The sequence below is a fragment of the Acomys minous genome, assembly GCF_964271855.1.
Source record: "Acomys minous genome assembly, chromosome: 2".
Classification (NCBI taxonomy): Eukaryota; Metazoa; Chordata; class Mammalia; order Rodentia; family Muridae; genus Acomys; species Acomys minous.
The window spans coordinates 87,308,909-87,334,739 of NC_140484.1; the positions used below are offsets into that span (position 1 = coordinate 87,308,909).

General features: G+C 48.7%; 1 protein-coding gene and 1 long non-coding RNA gene across 4 annotated transcripts; one reads left to right on the forward strand and one right to left on the reverse strand.

The window, feature by feature from the left end:
- Positions 1 to 7,078: 7,078 nt before the first annotated feature.
- LDHA (lactate dehydrogenase A) lies at positions 7,079 to 16,371 on the forward strand. 2 transcript variants are annotated; one of them, XM_084773940.1, is made up of 8 exons: positions 7,079 to 7,234; positions 8,959 to 9,108; positions 10,321 to 10,438; positions 11,458 to 11,631; positions 12,174 to 12,347; positions 13,032 to 13,149; positions 14,935 to 15,058; positions 15,684 to 16,371. In XM_084773940.1, the coding sequence occupies exons 2-8, from the start codon at positions 8,983 to 8,985 to the stop codon at positions 15,846 to 15,848; spliced, it is 999 nt and encodes a 332-aa protein (XP_084630066.1). In that variant the 5' UTR covers positions 7,079 to 7,234; positions 8,959 to 8,982; the 3' UTR covers positions 15,849 to 16,371. The 2 variants fall into 2 exon arrangements, with proteins under 2 accessions (XP_084630066.1, XP_084630065.1); XM_084773939.1 differs by lacking the exon at positions 7,079 to 7,234 and adding an exon at positions 8,502 to 8,690.
- Positions 16,372 to 19,944: 3,573 nt separating this feature from the next.
- Positions 19,945 to 25,747, reverse strand: LOC311585206. Of its 2 annotated transcripts, none has more exons than XR_014775137.1 (3): positions 25,597 to 25,747; positions 23,976 to 24,117; positions 19,945 to 21,076 (listed from the first exon to the last, which is right to left on the reverse strand). It is a non-coding gene; the product is annotated as an uncharacterized lncRNA (long non-coding RNA). The 2 variants fall into 2 exon arrangements; XR_014775138.1 differs by lacking the exon at positions 25,597 to 25,747 and adding an exon at positions 25,192 to 25,463.
- Between the last annotated feature and the right edge of the window lie 84 nt (positions 25,748 to 25,831).

The window sequence follows — 25,831 nt, forward strand, 5'->3', positions numbered from 1 at the left end:
CACCTTTGGCCTTGGATATCTGGAGAACAAAGGGTGACTTCTTTGCTACTGTCCTCTCAGGCTGTTAGACCCGCAAGTCCAGGCAAGTGGTGTGGCCCAAGGAAAGGTAGTATAGACGTTTGAAAGGCATGTGGCGTTTCCCAGGTCTTGAGGCCGTTTAATATTTTGTGCTTTGGCAATATTGTCGATAAGATGTTGGAATTCCTATTCTGGTTTCGGAAGGTCTCCAGATGAGGGTAAATATGCTTTGGCAGTGAATGGGAGGACACAGATGTGACACAGCTGGTAGAGTCAGCTCAGACATGCGCGAGGAGCCCTGTGTTTCGTTGCTGGTACTTTGTAAAACTAGGCCTGGTGGTGCACACCTGTAACCCCAGCGTGCAGGATGTGGAGGCAATAGAGTCAGAAGCTCAAGGTCATTCATGGTTACATAAGTGAGTTCAAGGCCAGCCTAGGAAAAAGGAGACCACACACACACACACACACACACACACACACACACACGTACAAATGAATGGGGAAACCACCACGAGCTATACACAAAGGATCTAGTGCTCATAAGCAGAGCCTTCACCCAGCCTGAGGTGTCGGCTGTAGGCTTCGCCTGGCCCCTCTTAGCAGAATCCTAGGCCCTGAAACAGAACCAGAGCCCCCATGACCCCTACAATAAGACAGTAGGCCTCTGAGCATGCTCAAGGTACAGTGCAGAGAGCCTCCCCCAGCTCCCCGTCCAGCTAGAACCTGCTCTCTGAGATGCGGCCACATAAGTGTTGTGTAAACAGTTTAAAGGGAAAGCAGCCAGCAGCCTCACAGCTCAGCCCTTGTCCCTTCCCGTTGCAACCCCAGGAAGTGACAACTAGGCCTCCAGGACTGAAGTCATGCTTTTAATTGGATTTGACCCACCTGGCATATCTCAATAATTTACCCCTTGTTTTGTTTTTTGTTTTTTGTTTTTTTGAGCCAAAACAGAATATAATGCTCCATTTCGTAGAAGAATTTTAAAACAATCTGTATAGAGTTCGAAGATTGATAGGGTCTTATCAGAAATCTCTTCACCTCTGCCTGCCCCCATGGGCCAGCTAGCCTCAAACTCCCTACACAGCTCAGAGTGCCTTTGAACTCCCAATGCTGTTCACCACCACCATGCCTGCTCAAGAACACAGTCCTCAAGCTGGGCATGGTGGCGCATGCCTTTAATCCCAGCACTCAGGGAGGCAGAGGATCGATGTGTGTTCAAGGTCAGCCTGGGCTACAGAGCAAGTCCACGACAGCCAAGGCTACACAGAGAAACCCTGGAGAAGAAGAAGGAGAAGAAGAAGGAGAAGAAGAAGAAGAAGAAGAAGAAGAAGAAGAAGAAGAAGAAGAAGAAGAAGAAGAAGAGCAGCAACAACACAACAACACAACAACACAGTCCTCTGGACACCCACCCCTACCCCGCCTGTCTTTAGCAAGCTGCATACTCATCTTTGTGAAGCCATATCTGTCACTGTTCTTGTCACCCAAAGTAACAGAAGGAAAGACTGTCAGGGCTGTAAACGACCCTACCCAGGTGTGGTTAGACAAGGGACATCTTTTGCTATGGAGACCCACAGTGGGGACTGACAGGACTTGGGACTCCCTCTGTAACACTGACCTCAGTTTCAAAGTCGCTTGTGACCATCTTTATCTGGGACCTGCCAATGGGACACCCCTGTTCCCTCAGGAAGGGTGGAGAGCAGAGAACACTGCTGTCCCTTTTCCCCAGGAGTAACAAGTGGTGGGGGTGGGGGTGGGGGGCATGCAGTTCCTGAGATGGCACCTCTTAAGGAATCTCAGAGATAAAAAGCCTCAAAAGGAAACAGGCACGGTTTGTCACTGGCTTAGAAGAGCAGAGGGGAGAGGGGGAGGAGAAGGTGTTAGGATCCTAAGAGGTGTGGCATCCCGACCCCAGGAGGTGGCACCAAGAGAGCCTGGGAAGCTGGGGTGGAGTCTTCAGACTTCATGCTCATCAATTGAGGGGTGGTTGGACTGGGGCCTGAGGGGGGGGGAGGGGGCGTGCGCGACACAAAGCAGTTTCTTGGGGCTGGTGCTATTTTCTCTCTCTCTAGAGAGAAGAGCCTCTCTCGACACACGCACGCACGTACGCAGGCAGCACTCCCCGCAGGTCAAGGGCAGAGACATGAGGTTCTCTACATTTTGGGTCCTGCAATTCAGGAAAGCCATCGGCCTCGCAGTCAAGGACGAGGTGAAGACAGGCAGACTGGCAGTGAGTGTTGGGAGGGGCTTCGGGGTGTGGAGGGTTGCATCGGGGAAACCGGACGCCCTGGACAGATGTGGCTGGAGCCATTACCGCTCTTCAGGAATCCTCTACATGTGTGCTGTCCCCAGATAAGGCGCTCTCTTTCCCATGGCCTTTCAGACACTGCCTTTCCCATTCTGTAGAACCTCCAGTGGCTGCCGACCACCAAAGCCTGAACAGAAGAAAGCACACCTAAATGTGTACTGAGACTGGCGTTGAGGGCTCAGGATGTCCCGACACACCTTGCATCTTGTGGTTTCTGAATTGCTTCATGCCCTTTTCTCTGCTTTCTCAACACTTCATCGGCCAGTTGAAATCTTTTCCCACCCCAGGCCCGGTGCTGCCTCTCCCAGAAAGGAAAGCCTTCTCTGGTTTCTTTGCTCACATGACTTAAGTCAGTGCTCTTTCCTCCGAATGCAGAGCATTCTTAACCTCTTTGTGGCGGTGTGACATATTTTACTTTTTGCTTTGGCTGTCTTTGTTAGCTTGTTTTATAGACTAACTCTCCTACAGCCCAGGCCAGCCTTCAACTCACTATATAGCCAAGGCTAGCCTTGAACTCACTATATAGCCAAGGCTAGCCTTGACCTTGTGATCCTCCTTCCTCTGCCTCTCAGGTGCTTGCTGGGATCACAGGTGTGTGACCCACCAAGACCAAGGAGGATGTTGTCAGTCCCCTCCATGTTGGTTTTTGAAGGCTTATAAATCTCTCTCTTGTACAGATTGGTCTCGAACTCATGAACCTAAGCTATCTTCCCAGCACCTACACTTTATGAGAGCATATGCCACAGCTGATTGCCTTGCTCATTTTTGTATCTCTGGCACTCAGTCTCTGACTGTGTGGGCTCGGGGAGTCAGATCTGGTGGCAAGGGAGAGTTATTCAGGTGTTAGGGGTGGCCTGAGTGGAAGGATAGAAATGGGACAGTGTATGGTCCATTTGAGGGGTGTGGAGAGTAGCCATGACACTGGTACACAGGAAGCATAAAGGAAAATAGGCGATAAGGTGGGGGAGGGGCGCACTGTAGGTATCGTACTATGGAGGCCCTGATGTGCAGGGTTTGGCTTTTATCCTGGAGGCAATCAGTGACCACTCTCGGGGACTCATTCAACAAACCCCAAGTGGAAGAGTTGACACAGAATTGTTTTGGGTGGACGCCATCCTCTGGCTAGGACTACTTTAGAAAAATCCTATTCAGTATATTCCAGGGACCAAGCCTTCTTTGCGCCCAGACCAAGAACCTCTTTGTAGATCCCCTTAAAGAGCACTTGACAGGCTTCAGGGGTGTGCTCTGCTCTGTGACAGGTTTCCTGAGACATTTTGTGGGTTCTGCACTCTGTGTGGTACGGACACTTGACTGTGCAGACGGTGTCAGTCACGACCAGAAACAACAACAGAAGCGCACAGATTCACTGTGAGGACTTGGCTTACGTGGCTGTGACCGTGGATGGCGAGAAGTCCCACCATCTGCCACGTCCCAGCCAGAAAGCTAGCGGCATAAGGGTCCTGCCCAGACCTGGAAGTCAGAACCAAGATGGTGTCAGCCCAGGGTGAGGGCGGAAAAGAACAGCATCACAGCTGAAGCAGGCAGAGACACCCACCTAAGACTGGCACCTAAGACACGCACTGCGCATGGTTTTGTGAGCATGGCGCCTTATAGAGAGAGAAAAACAGGCTTCGAGCTGCAGGTCGGTATCAGGTTAAAGTCCAGGCTGAGATCGCTTAGAAACTGCATGGTTTTGGCAAAGCCAGTACTATCTCCAAGTCCTGATGTTACCATCTGGAAAATGTAAATGATCTTGTCCAGAGCGAAGACAAGCACGAGACCTGCCTGCTATGAGCCTCTGCAAGTGGAGTTTGTCTTACCCTTCCTGGAGCCAGGAAGTGGCTGATATGCCTCGAGGAGGGAGGCTGCGCTTGTGACTAGTATTGTCAGTTGCCCTGAGGTATTTTCATAGGCCTTACCTGTCTTCCAGATCTTTTTTTTTTTTTAAGATTTATTGTTTTTGTTTGTTTGTTTGTTTGTTTTTTATTTTATGTGCATTGGTATGTAAGTGTCAGATCCCTTGGATCTGGAGTTACAGAGAGTTGGGAGCTGCCATGTGGGTGCTAGGGATTGAACCCAGGTCCTTTGGAAGAGCAGACAGTGCTCTTAACCACTTGAGCCATCTCTCCAGCCCTTAAGAGTTATTTATTATTATGAATACAGTGTTCTGCCTTCATGTATGCCTGCAAGCCAGAAGAGGGCACCGGGTCACATTATAGATGGTTGTGAGCCACCATGTGGTTGCTGGGAATTGAACTCAGGAACCTCTGGAGGAACAGTCAGGGACCTTAACCTCTGAGCCATCTCTCCAGCCCCCATGTCTTCCGGATCTTACCTGTTTCTCGGCCCCAACCCACTCTTGGCTTTCGGCCAGTCCCCTCCTTCCAGCTGGGACATACTTAACAAGCTGGCAGATCCTATCCTTGACTGAATAAGGACATTGTCCCATAGGCCTAGAGGTATTGTTGGAAGCTGCTCAGTCCCTAGATACCTTGGGACAACCTGTGCACGCCCCCCCCCCTCCAGCCATGTTTGCAGTCTCTGGGCCTGCAGCAGTAACTGGAAAATGATTATAATAAGCTAAATGGGTGCCTCCTTTTTCTGGAGCTGGGGTGAGTTTTCCCCCTTTGCAACCAAAACAAAACAAAACAAAACAAAAACCACAACTGTGGGTCTTTCTGGAGTGAAGCCTTGAGCTGCTGCTGCACACTGCACACAGGAAACGTGCCTATCTGTGTCCCTGAAGGGGAGCAGACTCCAACCCCTTAACTGCAAGGGGGGCCCTGAAGGTTGTATAGGCCAAAGTGTGGGGTGGTGAGGAGAGAGCGTGTCCACTCCGCGGGCATACAGAGGGGTGTAAGGGAAGAGACAAACCCTCCCCAGAATACTCCTGGGGCCAGACATGTGTGTGCACACATGCTTTGTACACGTGTATTTTCCACGTAAAGCGATTTCCTAGTGGCTGAAGTGGGGCATCTTCTAACTCAGTGTACACTCAGCTTCCAACATTGTGCTCCGCTGGTTAACAGGTCAATAGCACAAGTAGTTACTAGATTGCAACCTGTACTTCCTCCCAGCCACTATAAACTGAGGCGTTCCCAACCAGCCTTCCCTTCCGCCTGGTTTGAATACTGGCTTTAAATGTCTCTTAGAACTCATAGATAAACCTTTATTGTTTCTTTAAAAAGTTACATTTCACCAGGTGGTGGCGGCGTGGGGAGGCCAGCACTTGGGAGGCAGAGGCAGACAGATCTCTGTGAGTTTGAGGCTAGCCTGGTCTACAAAAGGAGCCCAAGATAGCCAAGGCTACACAGAGAAACCCTGTCTCAAAAAAGCCAAAACAAAATCCAAAACCCAAACCAAAAAAAAACAAAAACAAAAACAAAAAAAGTAAAATTTTATTTCTCTTGTTTTGACTTTTTATCCATTTATTTTTGAATAATTTATTTATTTTTATTTGACATGCATAGGTGTTTTGCCTGCATGTAGGTCTGCGTGATATTGGAGTTACAGACAGTTGTGAGCTGCCATGTGGGTGCTGAGAATTGAACCCTGGTCCTCTGGAAGAGCAGCCGGTGCTCTTAACTACTGAGCCATCTCTCTAGCCCTGTTCTGACTTAAAAAACAAAACAAAACAATACACACACACACACACACACACACACACACACACACACACACACACACATATACATGGCTCTGTGAAGGCCAGAAGAGGATGTTGGATCCCCTGGATTTGGAGTTACGAGCTTTTTTATAGTCTTAATGGCAGGGCCACTGTTGTGACTTTTTAATTTATTTCTTTTGTGCTCTGCCGAGGATGAGACCCAGGGCTTTGTGCATACCCTGGCCACATATACAATGTTCTCCGTTTATTATAAAATATACCACAATGGATACAGCCGAGACGCAGAGGACAAGCAGGGGTTTGTAAGCTTCATCCTCTCTGGGGGTTCGCGCCTCCTGCTCCTTCAGGACGCCCTTTAAACCTTGATCAAGACTTTAGTAGACCTCAACCTGCAGTGAAAGCCCACCTCCATCCCGGGTGGCTGGGGCGCAGGGCTGAACCTCACAGATCACTTGGGAGTTAAAGCGTTTGGCGAGCTGTATTTCACACCCTGTCAACGGGTGGTGGGGCATCCGGAGACTCAAACACAATATAGGGGCAGCTGGGAAAGGAAGAGGAATTGGTAATAAGTAAAGGCCTACAGAAAAAGTTTAAAGACAGAGGGATGTGAAAACAACCCGAGACTCTTGATATTTCTTGATAAAGCTGAAACACAAATACCTGTGGGGTTGTAGAGTGCAGACATGGATGTAAATTGGCCCGCATCGCTCACAAGACCTCAGAAACTGGGACCCCTCTTGGTTTGGGACTTGGAAGTTTAGCTGCAGGAGAAAGGCCCACCAGACAGACTGCTATGGGGGACGGACTGACACGGCGCTGGGAAGTGCTTTCACTCAGTGCTTACTGAGGGCCTGTGGTATGCTAAAAGTTGTCCCAGGCTCTGGGAACAGCAATTAACAAAGCGGCCAGGGCTTCCCTGAATCCCACAAGTTTTACGGAAAAGGAAGCAGAGGATCTAAGCATTTCTGGCTCCTAGAGCTGAGGCTGAGGAGCACGTGGGCTCGGCAGTTCCTGGAGGTGTCCCAGCACACGTGGAGTCACCCCTGCAGAACGATCCGGCTGCCGGCGCCTCCGCGGTCTCCGCATGGCTCCGCCCGGCTGGACTCCCGCCCCCGGCCCGGCCGACACGTGGGTTCCTGCACGTCCGCTGGGCTCCCACTCTGACGTCAGCCCGGAGCCTCCATTTAAGGCCCCGCCCGCGTGCTGCTCCGACTGCTGGAGCCACTGTCGCCAAGTACAGGCCATCCTGTCGAGTGCTCAACGCGCACCGTCGTGCACTAGCGGTACGGACGGGCCCACGTTGCCCGCACGAGGGAGGGTGGTCCCTACCCGGGGTGGAGGTGTAAAGGTGTTCGGATCTGGGCACGCGTGGCTTATTGCGCTCTGGAGCACTGAGTAGCCGGCCCCACCCAGCCTGGGACTGCAAGTCCGGGTGTTTGAAGAAGGATTTGGGGGTGGCTGATCTGTAGGTTGGGAGCCACCAAACAGATGCAATGGAGCCTTGAGAAATCTGTGATCCGGTTACTCGAGCCCATACGAGACTAAAAGCCTCAGCACGTTTGAGTGTGTGTTTATGGGGGGAGTACTTGGGAGCAGCCTCGCGGTTTGCATTTTCCCTTTTGTGGACTCGGTGGAGTGGTTGTTCAGATTATAGGGCGCTCTTGGCCTAAATGCAATTTAAGAGGCTCCTGGTGTGGTCTGTGGATTGTGCTAAGCGCGCTGCGTGCGCAGAGGAAGAGCGAAAAGTCGCAGCCTTCTGCACCCTAAACGGAAAGAGGAAACCTGTAGCGCCGGGGAGTGCGACACTCATCGCGTGGGGAGTAGACGCACCCTGACTCAAATGAAGTCCGGAACTGAGGTTCGGGGGAGGGCGGTTATTTGCGAGAAGAAGCCCACGGCCTGCCCTCAGCCTGGAGGAACCTTCAGGGGCTGTCTAGAAATAGCAGCGGTTGTAAGGGGACCGGGTTCCTGCTTGATGGCTCTAGGCTTCTTGCCCGGACATCTTGCCGAGTCCTATTGCTCTTTGGAACGATTTCAAAGAGAGACGTAGTGCTTGCTAGGAAAAATGGCTCTCGTGGTTCTGGGGAGCTCCGGGCCTCGGGCCTTCTGAAACTCTATCGCCTTTCGGAACTGAAGGCATTTCTCCTTAGCGGTCTCATCCTGGGCAATGCGGCCCCGCCCTGGCCGGTGAAGGCCCTGTTTTCTGGTATTGGCATTTGAGATCTGACCCAGGCTGAGACTGCTGGCAGCCTCTCTTCACAATGTTTGTATGTGCTTCGGCTCCAGGAAGGGCCGAAGTGTGACCGAGCAGTCTCATCCATGGCCAGCAGCCACTAGACCTAGCTTACTACCTTGCTCTGGGATTGCGCACGCGCACAGCCTTACCGGGTCAGAAGCATCTGGGCTGGTCATAAAACTTGTAGGTTCCTGTGCGCGGGGAGGGAGGGGGCGCGGGAGGATAGGAAGTAAGTTTGCGCGTGCGTAGGTCTTAGCACGTTGCTTAGCTTAAGGGTCGCACCTTTTGGCCGTTATTGGCGCCCTATGCTCTTTATATTTGGTGCTTCCTGGAGCACCTAGGCACCTTACTGTAGGACTGGGCGATGGGGGAAGAGTAAGGGGAGTCTCTACTAATCGTGTGTGAGGAGAGGCCGTCCCCCTTTGGGATTATTTAAAATGAGTAAGTCCTCAGAAGAATGCTGCACTTACACGGAGACCTCCTTATTCTTTTTTCACTTCAAGGTGAGGACCTTCACCCAGGCTTTTATTTATTTAATTTTCTTTTTCGAGACAGGGTTTTTCTGTGTAGCCTTAGCTATCCTGGATTCACTTCGTAGACCAGGCTAGCCTCGAACTCACAGTGATCCTCCTGCCTCTGCCTCCTGAGTGCTGGGATTAAAGGCGTGCGCCACCATTCCCGGCTAAAGTTGGCACTTTTAAAGACAGGGACTTGGTTGACCCACCCCCCACCTTGGAGAGGCCACAATGGCTTGCATTGTTTCCACCTTAGGTCCCAAGAGATTCAAAGTCCAAGATGGCATCCCTCAAGGACCAGCTGATTGTGAATCTTCTTAAGGAAGAGCAGCCCCCCCAGAACAAGATAACAATTGTTGGGGTTGGTGCTGTTGGCATGGCTTGTGCCATCAGTATCTTAATGAAGGTAAGTGGGGCTCCTTCATGTCACAAGCCCGTGTGTGTGTGTGTGGGGGAATCACCCCTACCTACATTGTCATATTGTATATAAAACTGTTAAGGTTTGCACACTGGGAGAGGGGGTCTGTGAAGCATTTTGCCACATAGTGATACACAGAAAGGATTCTCCAAAGTAGCAGTATCAAGGATGACCAGGCTGAGCTCTGTATAAAATGCTGCCAGCGTGTATGCCCTAGAACAGCCCCTGTATTGTACCTTTACAGTGCAAGGGTTGCATGAGTCAACCGGGGCTTTCCCACATGCTAGGTCACTCTTGAGCCGTGTGCCCAACTCTACATACAGTGCGTGTTGAACGGAAATTTAACACGTGCATGTGGTAAAATTTAAAGTCCTACTGAGCGGGTTACCTTGAACTTCTATCCGATCCAGACCCCATTACTACTTGATGTATATGGTTTTTTTTCCCCTTTGGGTGGAAAATTGTGTGAGCACACATGTGGAGGGCACAGGACAACTTCTGGTTAGTTCTACCTCGTGAGTTCCGGAGAGCAAACTTGGCTCAGCAGGCTTGTGTCCGCTGCTTTCATCCACTGCTTTTATCAGTCATAGAGCAACAGTTTAATTACATAATAAATTACCTACCTATATGGTGCTCTACTTGTAGGCCAGAAGAGGGCACCAGACCCCATTATAGATGGCTATGAGCCACCACGTGGTTGCTGGGAATTGAACTCAGGACCTTCCCTCCAGCCCCATGTTGTTGCTCAAACTAGCCTCAGACAATCCTCCTGCCTCTTCTTCCTGGGTGTTGGGATTATATGTCCAACCTCACTAGCTTTGCAGAATACTGTTATAGTGTTAACTAAAACCTGGCTTATATATATTTTAAATTCGAGGCAAATTTTAAGGGCTTGTTCACACTGGGCAACAGTCGGCCACGGAGCTTTGTGCCTAGTCCTAGTTGCAATCCTTGGTACTGGCCAACATCACCTAGTTAGTGAACAGCAACCCTCACCCCTCACTGCTCCAGGGGGAGCTTTTCCGGAAAGTCTCAACGCTGCATGGGACCACTTGGGGGGGGAGAGCAATGGGTTCTGCTTTGAGTGTTTCCTAACGGACTAGCACAGCGCCACCCTCCTGTGCCTGGAATACAGAAAATGTCATCTCCAGAAAAGTGTTCAAAGTGAGGTCCCGCTTAACTGAGGCTTTTGTCTTTTAGGACTTGGCAGATGAGCTTGCTCTTATTGATGTCATGGAAGACAAGCTGAAGGGAGAGATGATGGACCTCCAGCATGGCAGCCTCTTCCTGAGAACACCAAAAATTGTCTCCGGCAAAGGTTGGTTGCGGCTAGCCGCTCCTAGTGTTAACGACTCGGGCTCCTCGCTGGGAGGGCCTTGGGTACCAAAGCCTTGACAGTTAGTGAAGGGTTCTCAGTGGAAATTCTCTGAATTAGAATGTGATGAGTAAGTTCTGGATCTACAAGTGTGTGATGATGTGTGGGTTGTGGGGGGAGCTGCAGTCCTGGGCACGCCAGGCTGTGCTCCACTTGGCTGAGTGACAGACAGCCCCAACCTTCGCTCTGTTTGGTACTAACACAGGGTTGAGGACTTTACCGCAGGGGCCTGCACAGCCGATTGTTCTTGGCTTGACATTTTTACACTTGACTGGCCCAAGCCAGGAGCCCAGGATTGCAAGTCTTTGCCATCTTACCCCATAGGCAGCTCTCTGGGCCTTCTGTCCTGTGCTACAAGGGGAGAAAAGGAGGTTAGAGAAAACTGCAGGACTCTTGGCAAAAATTAAGTTGGCTATCTTAAAAAAAAAAAATTAAAGAGTAAACAGAATGCCAGAAGAGCCAGACGTGGTGATGGTGGCGGCGGCGCTCACCTTTAATTCCAGCACTAAGGAGGAAGAGGCAGGTGGATCTCTGAGTTTGAAGCCAGCCTGGTCTACAAATTGAGTTCCAGGACAGCCAGGGTCACAAAGAAACCCTGTGTCGAAAAACGAGAGAAAATATGCTGAGTGTGGTAGCACATTACTTTAAAGCCAACCAGAGAACATAGCACATGTCTCAAGGTGCAGTGTGTAATAATACTATGCTGGGATCGAGAATAAATGAATTAATATGGAGATCAAATAGGAACAATTCGTGTTATAATGTATGAGAAAGGCACCGCCCCCACTCTTCCTCTGAGAGACCACAGTTAAAGCTACACACCAAAGGGAGGATGTGGGCTCCATCTGCCATGCACAAAAAGGCTGGAATAAAATCCTCTCTGGTGGAAGGTTTATGGGACAGGTTTTTACTGGGTAGGAAAAGTTCCCTGAAGGCACCTTCACTTATGGTTTTCTCTGTAGACTACAGCGTGACTGCAAATTCCAAGCTGGTCATCATCACAGCGGGAGCCCGTCAGCAAGAGGGAGAGAGCCGACTCAATTTGGTCCAGAGAAACGTGAACATCTTCAAGTTCATCATTCCCAATGTTGTGAAGTACAGTCCCAACTGCAAGCTGCTCGTCGTGTCCAACCCAGGTGAGGCGTGTGGTCTGCGGAGGCACCCAGCCTGTGTTCACCTCGTGGTGACGTGAAATGCCTGACAGGGTCTCTGTGTGTAGCCTTGACTGTCCTGGACTTACTTATAGCCCAGGCTGGCTTTGAACTCACAGAGATCCACCTGCCTCTTCCTCCCAAGTACTGGGATTAAAGGCATGCACCATCACCACCCGACATGATTTTGTTGTTGTTGTTGTTGTTGTTGTTGTTGCTGTTGTGTTGTTTTCAAGACAGGGTTTCTCTGTGTAGCCTTTGGCTGTCCTGGACTCACTTTGTAGATTAGGCTGGCCTCGAAAAATTTAGACTTTTTACTTCTGATCTTGGGGAAGTGAGTAACATTGTGAGTAATTTTATTCTTTTAATAGATGCACAGTTTATTTTTTAAAAAATACTTTGAAAATTTGATGGACACAAATTATATAGAAGGCGCTACCAAAATGCCCATACATCTCGAACAGTGTCAAAGCCATGTCGTCTTTTGAGTTACCCGTTATATGAGTATTTTGTTTTGCTCTTTGTAGTGGATATCCTGACCTACGTGGCTTGGAAAATAAGTGGTTTCCCCAAAAACCGAGTTATTGGAAGTGGTTGCAATCTGGACTCTGCTCGGTTCCGCTACCTGATGGGAGAGAGGCTGGGCATCCACCCGCTGAGCTGCCACGGGTGGGTCCTGGGAGAGCACGGAGACTCCAGTGGTAAGTCTTTAATATCAGCTTCCCTTCTCTTTATGAAAACAAAAAGATTACATAAAAGGCTTCTAGGCATTTCTTTCCTAACCCTCCAGCCTTAGTTTCTGTGCACGTGAGAATTTCAGGTGTGAGTCACCATGCCTATTCACGCACGTTTGTTTGTCTTGGTGCCAGTGATCGAAGCCAGGACTAAGCACAGGGTACTGGGCTAGGTTAACCAGGGCCATTGACTCCAGCAGTTCACACTTGACTTCAAATGCCTGCCCCTGATGAGGTCAGCCAGATGAGATGTGGCAGTTGAGAAGGGTCACATTTAGGTCCACTGCCAGGGAAACCCCCTTTCTGTGTGTGAATGCTCTCATCATATTGACACTAAGTATGTAGCTAAGCAAAGTCGGTTAGCATTTATAGTTCCTGCTTTTTTGGTGGGGAGTAGGTTTTGAGACAGGGTCTCTCTGTGTAGGCTGGCCTCGAACTCACAAAGATCCACCTGCCTCTGCCTCCCCGAGCGCTGGGATTAAAGGCGTGCGCCACCACCCACGCCCGGCCACTTCCTGCTACGCTAAAAGCCATAGCTTCAGTGATCCACCTTTGAAAAGTGGGGGTAACCTTCCTCAGCAGATGAGGCTGGTGAGGGTGGGACGCATACTGGGTGTGAAACAGTAGTGTGAGCTGCCCTGACTGTTCCAGTGCCCGTGTGGAGTGGCGTCAATGTCGCCGGCGTCTCTCTGAAGAATCTGAACCCGGCCCTGGGCACTGATGCCGACAAGGAACAGTGGAAGGAAGTGCATAAACAGGTCGTGGACAGGTGAGGCTTCCCGCTGGCAACCTGGGGGTCTGCAAAAGTACAGCTCTCTAAACGGGTTTTTGTTTGTTTGTTTTTTGAGAGAGGGTTTCTCTCTGTGTAGACCAGGCTGGCCTCAAACTCACAGCGATCTGCCTGCCTCTGCCTCCCGAGTGCTGGGATTTTAAAGGCGTGTGGCACCACCACGCCTGGCTGTAAGATTCTTCAAGACCATAATCAGACAAGTTAAATTCTTTAAGACCATGATCAGACAAGTTAAATTCTTTAAGACCATGATCATACAAGTTAAATTAGGTCTACCTTCCACAACACATTAATTTACTCTAAGAGTTAAAAAAATTTTTTTAATGAGCTACATCTATTTTTGTGTGTGGGTGTTCTGTCTGCTTACATGTACATACCACATGCCACATGCGTGCACTATCCATGTCACCTGGAAGAGTTAACAGGAACTTGGGAGCCATCTTGAGGGTGCTGTCTATCAAACCTAGGTCCTTTGAAGAGCTGCCAGTGCTCTTAACTAGTGTGCCATTTGCAGCCCCCAGAAACCTGATGGGTGTCACCTAGGTTTTTATTTTACTTACACTAAGAAAAATATAGCCAAGTTCTTTATTTGGGTAATGTGGGGATCAAGGTATGGTCTAGTTGTTTTGTTTTGCTTTTGTAGTTCGAGACAAGTTCTCTTTGCAGCCCTGGCTTCCCTAGAACTTGCTCCTGGACCGGGCTGGCTTCCTCCAGAGTTCTGGGATTAGCTTGTGCCACCCTTGCCTGACTTTGATTTTTAAGTAAATTCTAGATTTTTATTTTTGAGACAGGGTCTCTCTGTGTTAGGCTTGGCTGTCCTAGACTCGCTTTGTAGACCAGGGTGGAACTCACAGCGATCTGTCTGCCTCCTCCTCCTGAGTGCTGGGATTTAGATTTTTTTTTTTTTCAAGACAGGGTTTCTCTGTGTAGCCTTGACTGTCCTGGACTCACTTTGTAGTCCAGGCTGGCCTCGAACTCACAATGATCCACCTGCCTCTGCCTCCCGAGTGCTGGGATTAAAGGCATGCGCCACCACGCCCGGCTCCTAGATTTTGTTTTTTTAAGTAAATGTGGGAACTTTGTTTCCTGGCCTGTTTCATTTGAGATGGCCTTGATTCAACTGTGCTGTGTGTGTGAACATCATGGATTTTGTATTAGCGACCTTCTGTTGCTGTAACAGACCAGTTCACAGAAGAGTTTGTTTTGGTCTGGTGGTTCCCAAGGGTTAGAGTCCATAGTAACAAGGCAGAGGCATGAACAGCAAGAGGCAGGCTACTTCAGCAGCAGCTGAGAGCTCCCCTCACCCACAGACAGGAAGCAGAGAGCTGACTCAGTGGTGCCAGCCTGTTGAAACCTGAAATCCCGACCACCCAGTGACATTCTTGCCTCAACAAGACCTAATCCTCCCCCAAACAGCTGTTAACTGGGGACCAAATTTTCAAATGCCCTAGACTTATAGGGGACATCTCATTCATTGAAGACAGCAAAGGTTTTTTTGAGGTGCTTGGAATGGAGCAGAGTCCCCTGCGTATGAGGGACAGAACACACTTCCAGTCCAGTCAATATTTCATTTTGGTTTTCTGCCAGTTCTGTTGGTACAGTTCAATTGTTTTGACAATCTAATTATGTACAGGACTGTCCTGTCCACTGGGGGATCAGACTTTTTGCCTTGAATGTAACATGTCTTGGTGTTACTTACGGTAAAATGTGTTCAGTGAAAACCTTTTCTTTGTCTCTCCCTTGCCCGGCCTTGCTATTCCACAGCGCCTATGAGGTGATCAAGCTGAAGGGTTATACATCTTGGGCCATTGGCCTCTCGGTGACAGACCTGGCTGAGAGCATCATGAAGAATCTTAGGAGAGTGCACCCCATCTCCACCATGATTAAGGTAGGTTTGGAGTTTTAATTATTTATTATGTACACAGTGCTCTGCCTGCATTTACACTGGCAGGCCAGAAGAGGGCATCTGATCACATTATAGATGGTTGTGAGCCACCATGTGGTTGTTGGGAATTGAACTCTGGACTTCTGGAAGAGCAGGCAGTGTTCTTAACTGCTGAGCCATCTCTCCAGCCCTAGAGTTTTGTGATTTTGGTTTGCTATTTTTTTCCCCCGAGGCAAGGGTCTTAGTGCCTGCTGCCTCAGCCTTGAGCTTATGTAGCTGAGGTTAACCTTGAACTTCCTCCTGCCTCCAGCTCCCATGTGCTGGGTTGTGCCAAGCCTAGCTGTTGCTGACTTAATGACTTTCTATTTTACTGTTCATTATTACATCATACCTGGGCATTTCTGGAATAGGCTGGCAATGGCATTCACCATTTTCAAAAGGAGCACGCCTTTAATTCCAGCACTTGGGAGGCAGAGGAAGAATAGGTCTCCAGGTTTGAAGCCAGCCTGGCCTACAGTTTCAGGACGGCCAGGACAACAAAGAGAGACTGTCTTGGAGGGTAGAGGCGGTAAAGATCTAAATCCCAGGAAACTTTAGACAAGATGTAATCTCTGTCATTTGTATCCAGGGTCTCTATGGGATCCAGGAAGATGTCTTCCTCAGTGTCCCTTGTGTCCTGGGACAGACTGGAATCTCAGATGTTGTGAAGGTGTCTCTGACTCCTGAGGAGGAGGCCCGCCTGAAGAAGAGTGCTGACACCCTCTGGGGGATCCAGAAAGAGCTGCAGTTCTAAAGTCTCCCCATGTCCTAACACTTCACTGTCCAGGCTGCCACAGGGTTTCCGTGGAGACCACACTCTGTCTCCTCCTCATCTGGGCTGTGCTTAGTGCGGTGGTGTTGAGGTGGGCTGATGGAAACCTCAGTTCCCACAGCTCTACCCTGATGCTAAGTGGTACTTGTGTAGTGGTAACCTGGTTAGTGTGACAGTCCCACTGTCTCCAAGACACACTGCCAATTGTGTGCAGGCTTCAACAACCCTGGGGGCCTGTTGCGTCACCTCTGTGCACCCACCCTCACCAAACATGCCTAGGCCAGCAAGTTCCCAGCCAGTCACAACCTGGCTCCAGTGTGTAAGTCCATTCTGCAAACCTTGTGCGTAACTGTCTAAAGGATACTATTTTGTGTATTATATGTGTCAGTATACATTGCAATCGTATGTAAAATGTGAGATCTGCACATGGATGATGTAACCAACTACCCAAGTGTCATGCCAACGAGAACACCAAATAAACCTTGAACAGTGACTGCTCTACTAACTTTTTTGTTTTTTGTTTTTTTGTTTGGTTTTGTTTTTCAAGACAGGGTTTCTCTGTGTAACAGCCTCGGCTGGCCTGGAACTCAAGCAATCTGCCTGCTGGGATTAAAGGCGAGCACCACCACAGTGGTAGCCTGCTTCTGCTCTCTTATTAAGAGAAAGTTGAGAAGCTAGTGGAGGTGACCTTTGACCCCAGCGGAGGCTGTGGAGCTCTGAGTTCCAGAACAGCTGGAGCTACAGAGTGATACCCAGCTGGGGAAACAACTCCAGGAAGCCTCGGGTCCCCAGGACTCAGCTGCACCCCTGCCCCTGGCATCTCCGCACTGGGGAGGCAAAGGGAACTGGGTTCAGTGAGGGTCTGTTCTACTGCTGTGAAGAGGCTGCTGTGACCTCACAACTCTTACAAAGGAAAACATTTCATTGGCTGGCTTACAGTTGAGGAAGCACCAGAGGAGCAGGAAGAGCTACCAGGCCTGCCTTGGGCATTGAAACCCCAGAGCCTGCACCCTTTGACACAGTTCCCCCAAGGCTACCCCTACTGCTGCTCCCTAAGCATTCAAACACTTCACTCCATGGGGGCCATTTTTATTCAAATGGCTACAGTGAGGCACGTGTCTCACAAGAAATGTGTCTCACAAGAATTAAAGCGGGGAACTATTAGAAGGCACCTTGGCCTTTACACCTGTGAGCTATGTAGAACCGGTTACCTTGATTACATTGTTGGGAAATAAGGTCTGGAACAACTAAAGTTTTCTTTGTTTTGGTGTGTATGGGTGTTCTGCCATGGGTGTGGGACTGTGCCTTGGGACTGTAGCTGGGATGGTTGTGGGTGCTGGGGACTGAACCCAGGCCCTCTGGGTACAATTTAATGCGCAGCTATATGACATGAATTTACACATTAATGGTGTAACTAGATATTCTTTGGTTAGTTTCCATTTTCAATGGCTATTTGTGTTCTAAACCCAAGGGACTAAGAGCTTCACCATAATATCCCACATTCACATAGGCATTTTATACGTAAACATAAATGCTGGCCAATTGACCATAGGCAGCAGTGCTCCATTAGGAAGGGGCACAGACACAGGGTGCTGAAGAATTCCGGACCAGTGCTTGCCACCTGCTGACCTGAGTTCCCCAGAGACAACAGAATTAAAGGTGAACTGACCCCTACAAGTTGCCTGAACTCAATGCTAAACTAGGGAGCCTCTCGGCTTTCTCTTTAGCCATCCTCAAGATATTTTGTAACCAACTCTTAGGTAGTGTCCTGGCTACTTTTTGATCAACTTGACACAAGCTAGTCATTTGGGAAGAGGAACTAAACTATCTGACAAATAATTGCCCGAAGGCAAGTCTAGAGTGCATTTTCCTAATTAGTGATGTGGAGGGTCCAGCTCACTAGGCAGGTGGTTCTGGATTGTAGAAATCAGGCTGAGCCAGGCACGGTGGTGCACGCCGGTAATCCCAGCACTAAGGGAGGCAGAGACAGGCAGATCTCTGTTTTGAGGCCAGCCTGGTCTACAGAGTTAGTCCAGGACAGCTAAGGTAACACAGAAACCCTGTCTCCAAAAACCAAAGGAAAATAGAAACGAAAAGAAAAATAAAAAGGCTGAGGAAACCAGTAGTTAGGTTCCTCCAAGGCCTCTGCTTCAGCTCTGGCCTCAAGGTTTCTGTTTTGAGTTCCTGTGGTAAGCTCCTGGATGTGGCTGTGTAAGCCAAATAAAGCTCCTCCTCCTCAAGGTTTTTTCTTTTTCTTTTCTTTTTTTTTCCCTTGGTTTTTCTCTGTGTAGCTTTGCCTGTCATGGACTCACTCGGTAGATCAGGCTGACCTCGAACTCACATAGATCTGCCTGCCTCTGCCTCCCCAGTGCTAGGATTAAAGGCTTGTGCCACCACTCACTGCCCGGCCTCAAGTTTTGTTTTGTTTTGTTTTTATGAGACAGTGTTTCTTTGTATAGCGTTGGCTGTCCTGGACTTACTTTGTAGACCAGGCTGGCCTCCAACTCACAGCAATCTGCCTGCCTCTGTCTCCTGAGTGCTGGGACTAAAGGTATGCTCCATGCCAGCTCCTAAATTGCTTTTGGTTATGGTGTTTATCACTTGGCAATAGAAAGCTAAAACACTAGCCCTGGAAATTGCACTATTGTGCAATAAACCAGGGCTATATAGAAAGACTCTGTCTCAAAGTAAATAAATTAATCCTTTATTTTTTTTAATATAAAAAAGAAGAAACACCCCTTAAATCTTAAAAATATATATATATATTAAGTATGCAGTGCTCTGCCTGCATACACACCTGCATGCCAGAAGGGGGCACCAGATCTCATTATAGATGGCTGTGAGCCACCATGTGGTTGCTGGGAATTGAACTCAGGACCTTTGGAAGAGCAGGCAGTGCTTTTAACTCTGAGCCATCTCTCTAAGCACCAAAAATGGATTCTTAATTGCTCTTGTACTCAATGGCAATCTGTAAATGTTGTGTGGAACAGATCATGTTCCAGGCTAGCTCTGAGAGTGGTGGCTGCTGTTCCAGAGGGCCCAGGTTTGATTCCCGCCCTACATACTGGCATGGCAGTTCACACCCATCTGCAACCCCAGCTCCAGGGATCCAACATTCTCTTTTGGACTCCCTCCCACACCCCACAAACTCAGACCCTCTACAAAACCAACATGTGCTCCTAACCTCCGAGCCAACTCGCCAGCCCCCCTAAGGGATCTTGACCATTCAGCTCTTCCACAAAATGTCACATTGCTCCACTAAATCGATGGCATTATGCTGCCTGGATCAAACGACCAGAGGTAGCAACCACTTTGGACTTGCTCTTAAAAATATATGGGCATCCAAGGCTGGGAAATAAATCCAACCGAAACTCAGGAGCCGTCTACATCAGTGAAATTTCTAGGAATCCAGTGGTGTGGAGCACAGAGAGATATTGATCCTACAGTGAAGGGTAAGATTTGGCACCCGGCCCCTCCCACCACCAAGAAAGAAAGAAGCACAGCGTTTAGTGGCCTTCTTGGATTCTGGAGGCAGCATATTCCTTACTTGGGTGTGTCACTCCTGCACTTACATGAATGACTCAGAAAGCTGCAAGCTTTGGGTGGCGCCTGGAGCAGGAGAAGGCTCTGCAATAGGCCCAGGCTGCTGCGTGTGCTGTTCTACCACTTGGACCATACGATCTAGCAGATCTGACGGTACTTAGGGTGTCAGTTACAGATAGAGATGCTGTTTGGAGCCTTTGGCAGCCCCAACGGTGGGTCAAAGTGGAGACCTTTGAGATTTTGGAGCAAGGCTCTACCATCATCTGCAGATAGCTTCTCTCCAGGAGGCAGAAGCAGGTGGGTCTCTGTGAGTTCAAGGCCAGCTTGGTCTACAAAGCGAGTCCATGACAACCAAAGCTACACAGAGAAACCCTACCTTGAAAAACAAAAACATCCAAGAAGAGTTCTTGGCCTCTTATTGGGCCTTAATGGAAAATAAAGTTTGACAATAAGCCACTAAGTTACCATGTGACCTGAGCTGCTGCTCATCATGAGCTGGGTGTTATCTCACCCTGTGTGGGGCTGGAGAGGTGGCTCAGAGGTTCAGAGCACTGGCTGCTCTTCCAGAGGTCCTGAGTTCAATTCCCAGCAACCACATGGTGGTTTACAACCATCTATAGTGTGATCTGATGCCCTCTTCTGGCATGCAGGCAGAATACTGTATACAATGATAAATAAATCTTAAAAAATAAAATAGGATGTGCACTGTAGGCTCAATTTTCTTAGCAAATATATTTTATTATGAACTTATTAACCCAGAGTACCTCACTTATAACTCGACTAACCTAAACAATAGGAAAAGGATTAAAGAATACAATAATGAAGCTGTAAGGATATCAGTTCTGAGGAATGATTCTCCTGGCGTAATCAGCAGGATTTCTTCTGCTGGAACTTGGAGCAGCCAGAACCCAGAGCCTCAGCCGAAGCCTGGAGCCCCAAGCCCTCCCTCGAGCAGTTCTCTCTAGGAGCATCTGGAAGTGGAGCGATGAACAGCCAAATCTATCCAAGTCTCCAAAGGACCCACCTCTTGTTTTGGGCTCATTTTTATACCTCCCCTCAGAATTTGTTCAAGGATGTTTTTCAGCTGGTTAATAACCAATTTCCCTCACACAGTGGTTCGACTTCTAAGGGGATAAACATCACCTGCTCTCCCACAAGTCTTTTTCTCATCCCCCAATTTGTGATCTAAACAAAAAACATGTTTATCTCTCCTTCAGTGCACGGCAGCAATCTATTATCAAATGGAGGTAGTATACACGTGATTAGCCAGGCCGCGTGTGGTGCTGCATGCAGGCCTTTAGTTCCAACACTTGAAGCAGAGGCAGGTGGATTGCTGTGAGTTTGAGGCCAGCCTGGTCTACAAAGTGAGTCCAGGACATCGAAGGCTACACAGAGAAACCCTGTCTCGAAAAAAACAAAACCAAAAATAATAATAGCAATAATAATAAATGTGATCAAGCCCAACAAGTCCTGAAGACACAAGTCGCATGAAAAATTGCCCAAAAGCCTATGGTTTCTTCTGTTCCAAAGCCTTCTGCTCTCAAGCATGCACCTCATGGCGTGTGCCCTGCAGTTGGTGGGCCTGGCTCCCTGATGGTTCTGCAGATCATACAGGCACCACCCAGGAGTGGACAGCTGCAGCATCACAACCCCTTTCCGGTCCAGCCCTGCAAGACACCAGCAAAGGGAAACCTTCACTTTGGGCAGTACACATGGTTGTACGTTTTGTTTGAAAGGAGACATGGCCCAGATGTTCAATTGTTGACTCATTCATAGGAGTAGCCAACGGATTGTTTGGATGGGATTACAGATGTGCACCATCGTGCCTGGCTGAGGTGCGAGTTTTTAAACTCTATTTTGTTTGGGGTTCCTTAATGCCTTTATGCTAGTGCTAGCCACAAGAATCAGCCAGGGTGTGAGGATGGAGAAATAAAAAAGATAGAGGAAAAGATATAGGCATTGGTGGTGCACGCTTTTAATCCCAGCACTTGGGAGGCAGAGGCAGGTGGATTGATGTGAGTTCGAGGGCAGCCTGGTCTACAAAGCGAGTATAGGACAGCCAGGGCTACACAGAGAAACCTTGTCTTGAAAAAACAAACAAACAAAAAATACTGTAGCCCCAAGTTAATTTTTCTCAGATCTTTTCTACAGTATTCATCCATGGGAACCAGAAGATTCCTGGAGCAGAAACACAAGCCACCAATTACTTCAGTGCGGCTCCCCGAGAGCAGCTCCGGGAGTGGCGAGGAGGAGAGACGGATCCGTGGTGGGGAGAGGAAACAGTTGTTGAGGAGAAGTTGAGGACTGGAGGAAAAAGCAGTGGTGCTCTGAGACTCAAGCACGTGCTGTACAGGCTGAAGGTCTTAAAGCCCAGGAGACCTTTTCTATCTGTCACTCTCCCTCTGTCTCCATCTCTGTCTCACTTGCTGTCTGTCTCACTCTTCACTCTCTGTGCACTTCCTTGCTTGCTGTCCGTCTGTATCTCTGTCTATCTAATTATCTATCCATCTGTCTTGTTTCCTGTTACCCATCTTTCCATCTCCTTGCTGCTTGCTCCACATCTATCATTTGCTGTTCCACATCTCACTCTAGCGCTCTCTCTCTCTCTCTCTCTCTCTCTCTCTCTCTCTCTCTCTCTCTCTCTCAGTTCCCCATCTCACTCTCACTCCCCCTCTCTCTGACTCTTTTTTTTTTTTTTTTGGTTTTTTGAGACAGGGTTTCTCTGTGTAGCCTTGGCTGTCCTGGACTCGCTTTGTAGACCAGGCTGGCTTCGAACTCACAGTGATCCACCTGCCCCTGCCTCCCAAGTGCTGGGATTAAAGGCGTGCACCACCACGCCTGGCTCTCTCTCTGACTCTTACCTGCTTTCTCTGCCTTTTATCTAACTAACTTCTTGCTTGTTTGCTGTGTTTGTCTAACTAACTGTCTCTATGGGCCAAGCCCAGTATTTTTATTGAAATGAAGTTCAAATTTTTTGTTACATATTACATTATGATTTTTTTCATCGTTACAATCACCAGGGCAATCAAAAATCAAAGGAATAAGAAGGAAATACAGCCAGGCAGTGGTGGTGCACACCGTTAATCCCGGCCCTTGGGAGCCAGAGGCAGGCACATTGCTGTGAGTTCGAGGCCAGCCTGATCTACAAAGAGAGTTCAGGACAGTGAAGGCTACACAGAGAAAACCTTCCTCATGGGGAAAAAAAGAAGAAGAAGGAAATACAAAAGTTCTGTAACAAAACATACAACCAAAATCAATCATTTTCCAAACAACGGTCAGCATAACCTGCTTCTTGCTTCTTAAACAGTACTCAGGAAAGTTTAATCATAAATTTCCCTGGTCTAAAGCCAATGTGTTCACAAGATGGTCAAAGCAACATAGCTTGAGCTACATGTTCTCCAAAGGAAAAACTTGACTTCCTCCTAGTCCCAGGCTCACAGCTGTGCTTTCCAAGGCCAGGCTAACTCCCAAGGGGTCCTCTATTGTAAAATATCTGTAAAGCATAACGTTCCAAGCCTACCTTCTATTGTTTTCAAAGCAGATTCTAAAGAAACTTTTCTACAGGTAACAGTGTCTAGCCAGATACTGTTCTGTCAAGTTTTAAACCTTCTTTCCTGCAGTTTCTGCTTGGGTGCTCACAGTCAGAGCCAAGACTCGCTCATTGTCTCAAGCCTTTGGCCAAATACCTTCCTTCAACATTCTCTGTGGGAAAAAGTTTTCCCTGTATGATTTTCCTAAGGGCTAAGAAATAAAGAGAAAAAAAAATGGTTTAAGGAGAAATAGTAGATTTCTAAGTAACATTCCCTGTGGACCATACATGATATTTAGGGGCAGGGGTGCTCAGCTGGGGGTCTTTGGAACTTTGTCAAGCAAAGCCTGTATGACTTGTCCTCATGTCTGTGACACTTCAGTCATCTGCATGCTTAGACTTTTTTCATCTCAAGGCCAAAGGTGTACGTCAAGCTCACATCCTCACCTGGAACTAATAATAAACTTTCTTAACCAACAGAAGTATCTGGCCAAGTCCTCAAGGCCTTGCAAAAGTCTGCAAGCCAAGGTCGTGGGTCCTCTGGCCTGCTTCTGTTAAGCACTCCAAAACATGGCGCCTAACACCTTTACCTCTCTTCTAAGGTTCCCCCCCCCCCCAACCCTAGATAGGAGAGAGAGAACATCAGAAGGGACAGGGGATGTAGGTCTCACTCAATTTAGTCCCAGCTGGTTAGGGTTGTTGCTTGCTTTGGGAAAATACCAATCTCAGTCAGGACATCTAGCAATCCAGCATCAGCAAAGCACACACACAGTAAGACAAAGCTCCTCCTTCCGCCTCCATCAGCACCCTCCAAGCTCTCTCTCCCCTTTCCTCCTCCCCTCCCCCTCCCCTCTCTCCTCCTCTCTTGCCCTCTCTGCTCTGGTATTTTATATTCTCCACAAAGTCCTTAGAATTCCACTAGCTCCAGCTGGCAAAGACCACACCCTGCTCAGCCACAGGAGGCAATTAGCAGGTGTGGACAAACTGAAAGCAACCCCATATCCCACACTTGGGATTAAAACCAAAAATCTGCTTACATAACATAGACTGAAGATGAGCAGCCCTGGAAGAATTCTCCAGGCCCTCAGGGGCAGCGTGGCACTGCTGAGACTGAGAAGCTCCCGGACTCTCCGCCTCTCCCGTGTGAGGCCGCCACTGTTGGACTCCACAGATCACAGCCTGTAAGACAATTTAAACACATCTTCTTAATTATGTGTATATATATATATATATAGTGTGTGTGTGTATGTGCATGTGTGTATGTGTGTTTAGATATGTATTTGTGTATTTACATATGTATACAGTCTATTAGTGCTGTTCCTTTAGAGAAGTAGGTCTCATTCCTAAGAATGCAACCCTTTGGTACGGTCGTTTATGTTGTGACGACCCCAAACCATACAATGCTTTTGTTGTTACTTCACAACTGTGATTTTGCTCCTGTTATGAATCATAATGTAAACATCTGTATGCAGCCTCTCCCCCAAGGGGGTAGCGGCCCACAGGTTGAGAACCACTGCTTTAAAGAATCCGGACTAATATCCTATGTGTGTGCTGAGGGCATGTGTGCATGTGAGTGCAGGTGCTCTTGGAGGCAAGAGGCATCCAATTCCCCTAGAACTACAGTTATGTGAGTGTGTGTGTGTGTGTATGTGTATGTGTGGTACGTGGTGTGTGTGTATGTGTGATGTGTGTGTGGTATGTGTGTGTGTATGTGTGTGTGGTGTGTATGTGTGTGTGGTGTGTGTGTGTGTATGTGTGTGTGTGGTGTGTGTGTGTGGTGTGTGTGTGTATGTGTGTGTGTGGTGTGTGGTGTATGTGTGATGTGTGTGTGGTGTGTATGGTGTGTGTGGTGTGTGTGTGGTGTGTGTGTGGTGTGTGTGGTGTATGGGTGTGTGTAGTGTATGTGTGTGTGTGGTGTATGTGTGGTGTGTGTGGTGTGTATGGTGTGTGTGGTGTGTGTGTGTGTGGTGTGTGTGGTGTGTGGTGTGTGTGTGGTGTGTGTGTGTGGTGTGTGTGGTGTATGGGTGTGTGTGGTGTATGTGTGTGTGTGGTGTATGTGTGTGTGTGGTGTGTATGGTGTGTGTGTGTGGTGTGTGGTGTGTGTGGTGTGTGTGTGGTGTGTATGGTGTGTGTGGTGTGTGTGTGTGTGGTGTGTGTGTACATGCTAGTGCACAGGGAAGCCAGAGGATGACATCAAGTGTTGCCCCCTCCTCAGGTGTCACCCACCAGATTCCTTCAGACAAGTATACTCACTGATAGGCGCTAACTCCCTGTCTCTGCCACACCAATTCTGAAATTGCTGCATGTAGAACCACTTGCAGCTTTTTAACCTGTGTTCTGGGATCCAAGTCCAGTTCTCAGCTTGCACTGACTGCGCTTAACCAACTGAGCCATCTCCTCAGACTAGCAGTAATTTAAATAACAGGTGAGTGGTGGTGGCCCACGCCTTTAATCCCAGGCAGAAGCAGGAGGGTCTCTGAGCTAGACGCCAGCCTGGTCTAGAGAGTGCGTTACAGGACAGCCAGGGCTACACAGAGAAACCCTGTCTTGAAAACAAAACAAAACAAAAGCAAACAGACGTACAGACCACCTCCCCACCTTTCCCCCACCCTCCCCTACAACACACAAATAAAATAAATAAATAAATAAATAGCCTACAAACGACGTAAGGCTTGGGTATCCACAAAAGTTCTGCACTTCAGCAAAAAGGTAGCGCAGTTACTGCCAGGGCCTTCAAGGAGGCGCTTCCCGGGCTAGCAGCCTCTGTGTGGCCTCAACGTGCAGACCTAGAGGTCTACGAATCCTTCTGGAGTCCATAGCCCAGGCCCTGCTGGTGGGCGTGCCTGACTGGCAGGGGGCGTGGCAGGGGCGTGGCTTTCGCGCTGACGTAGTC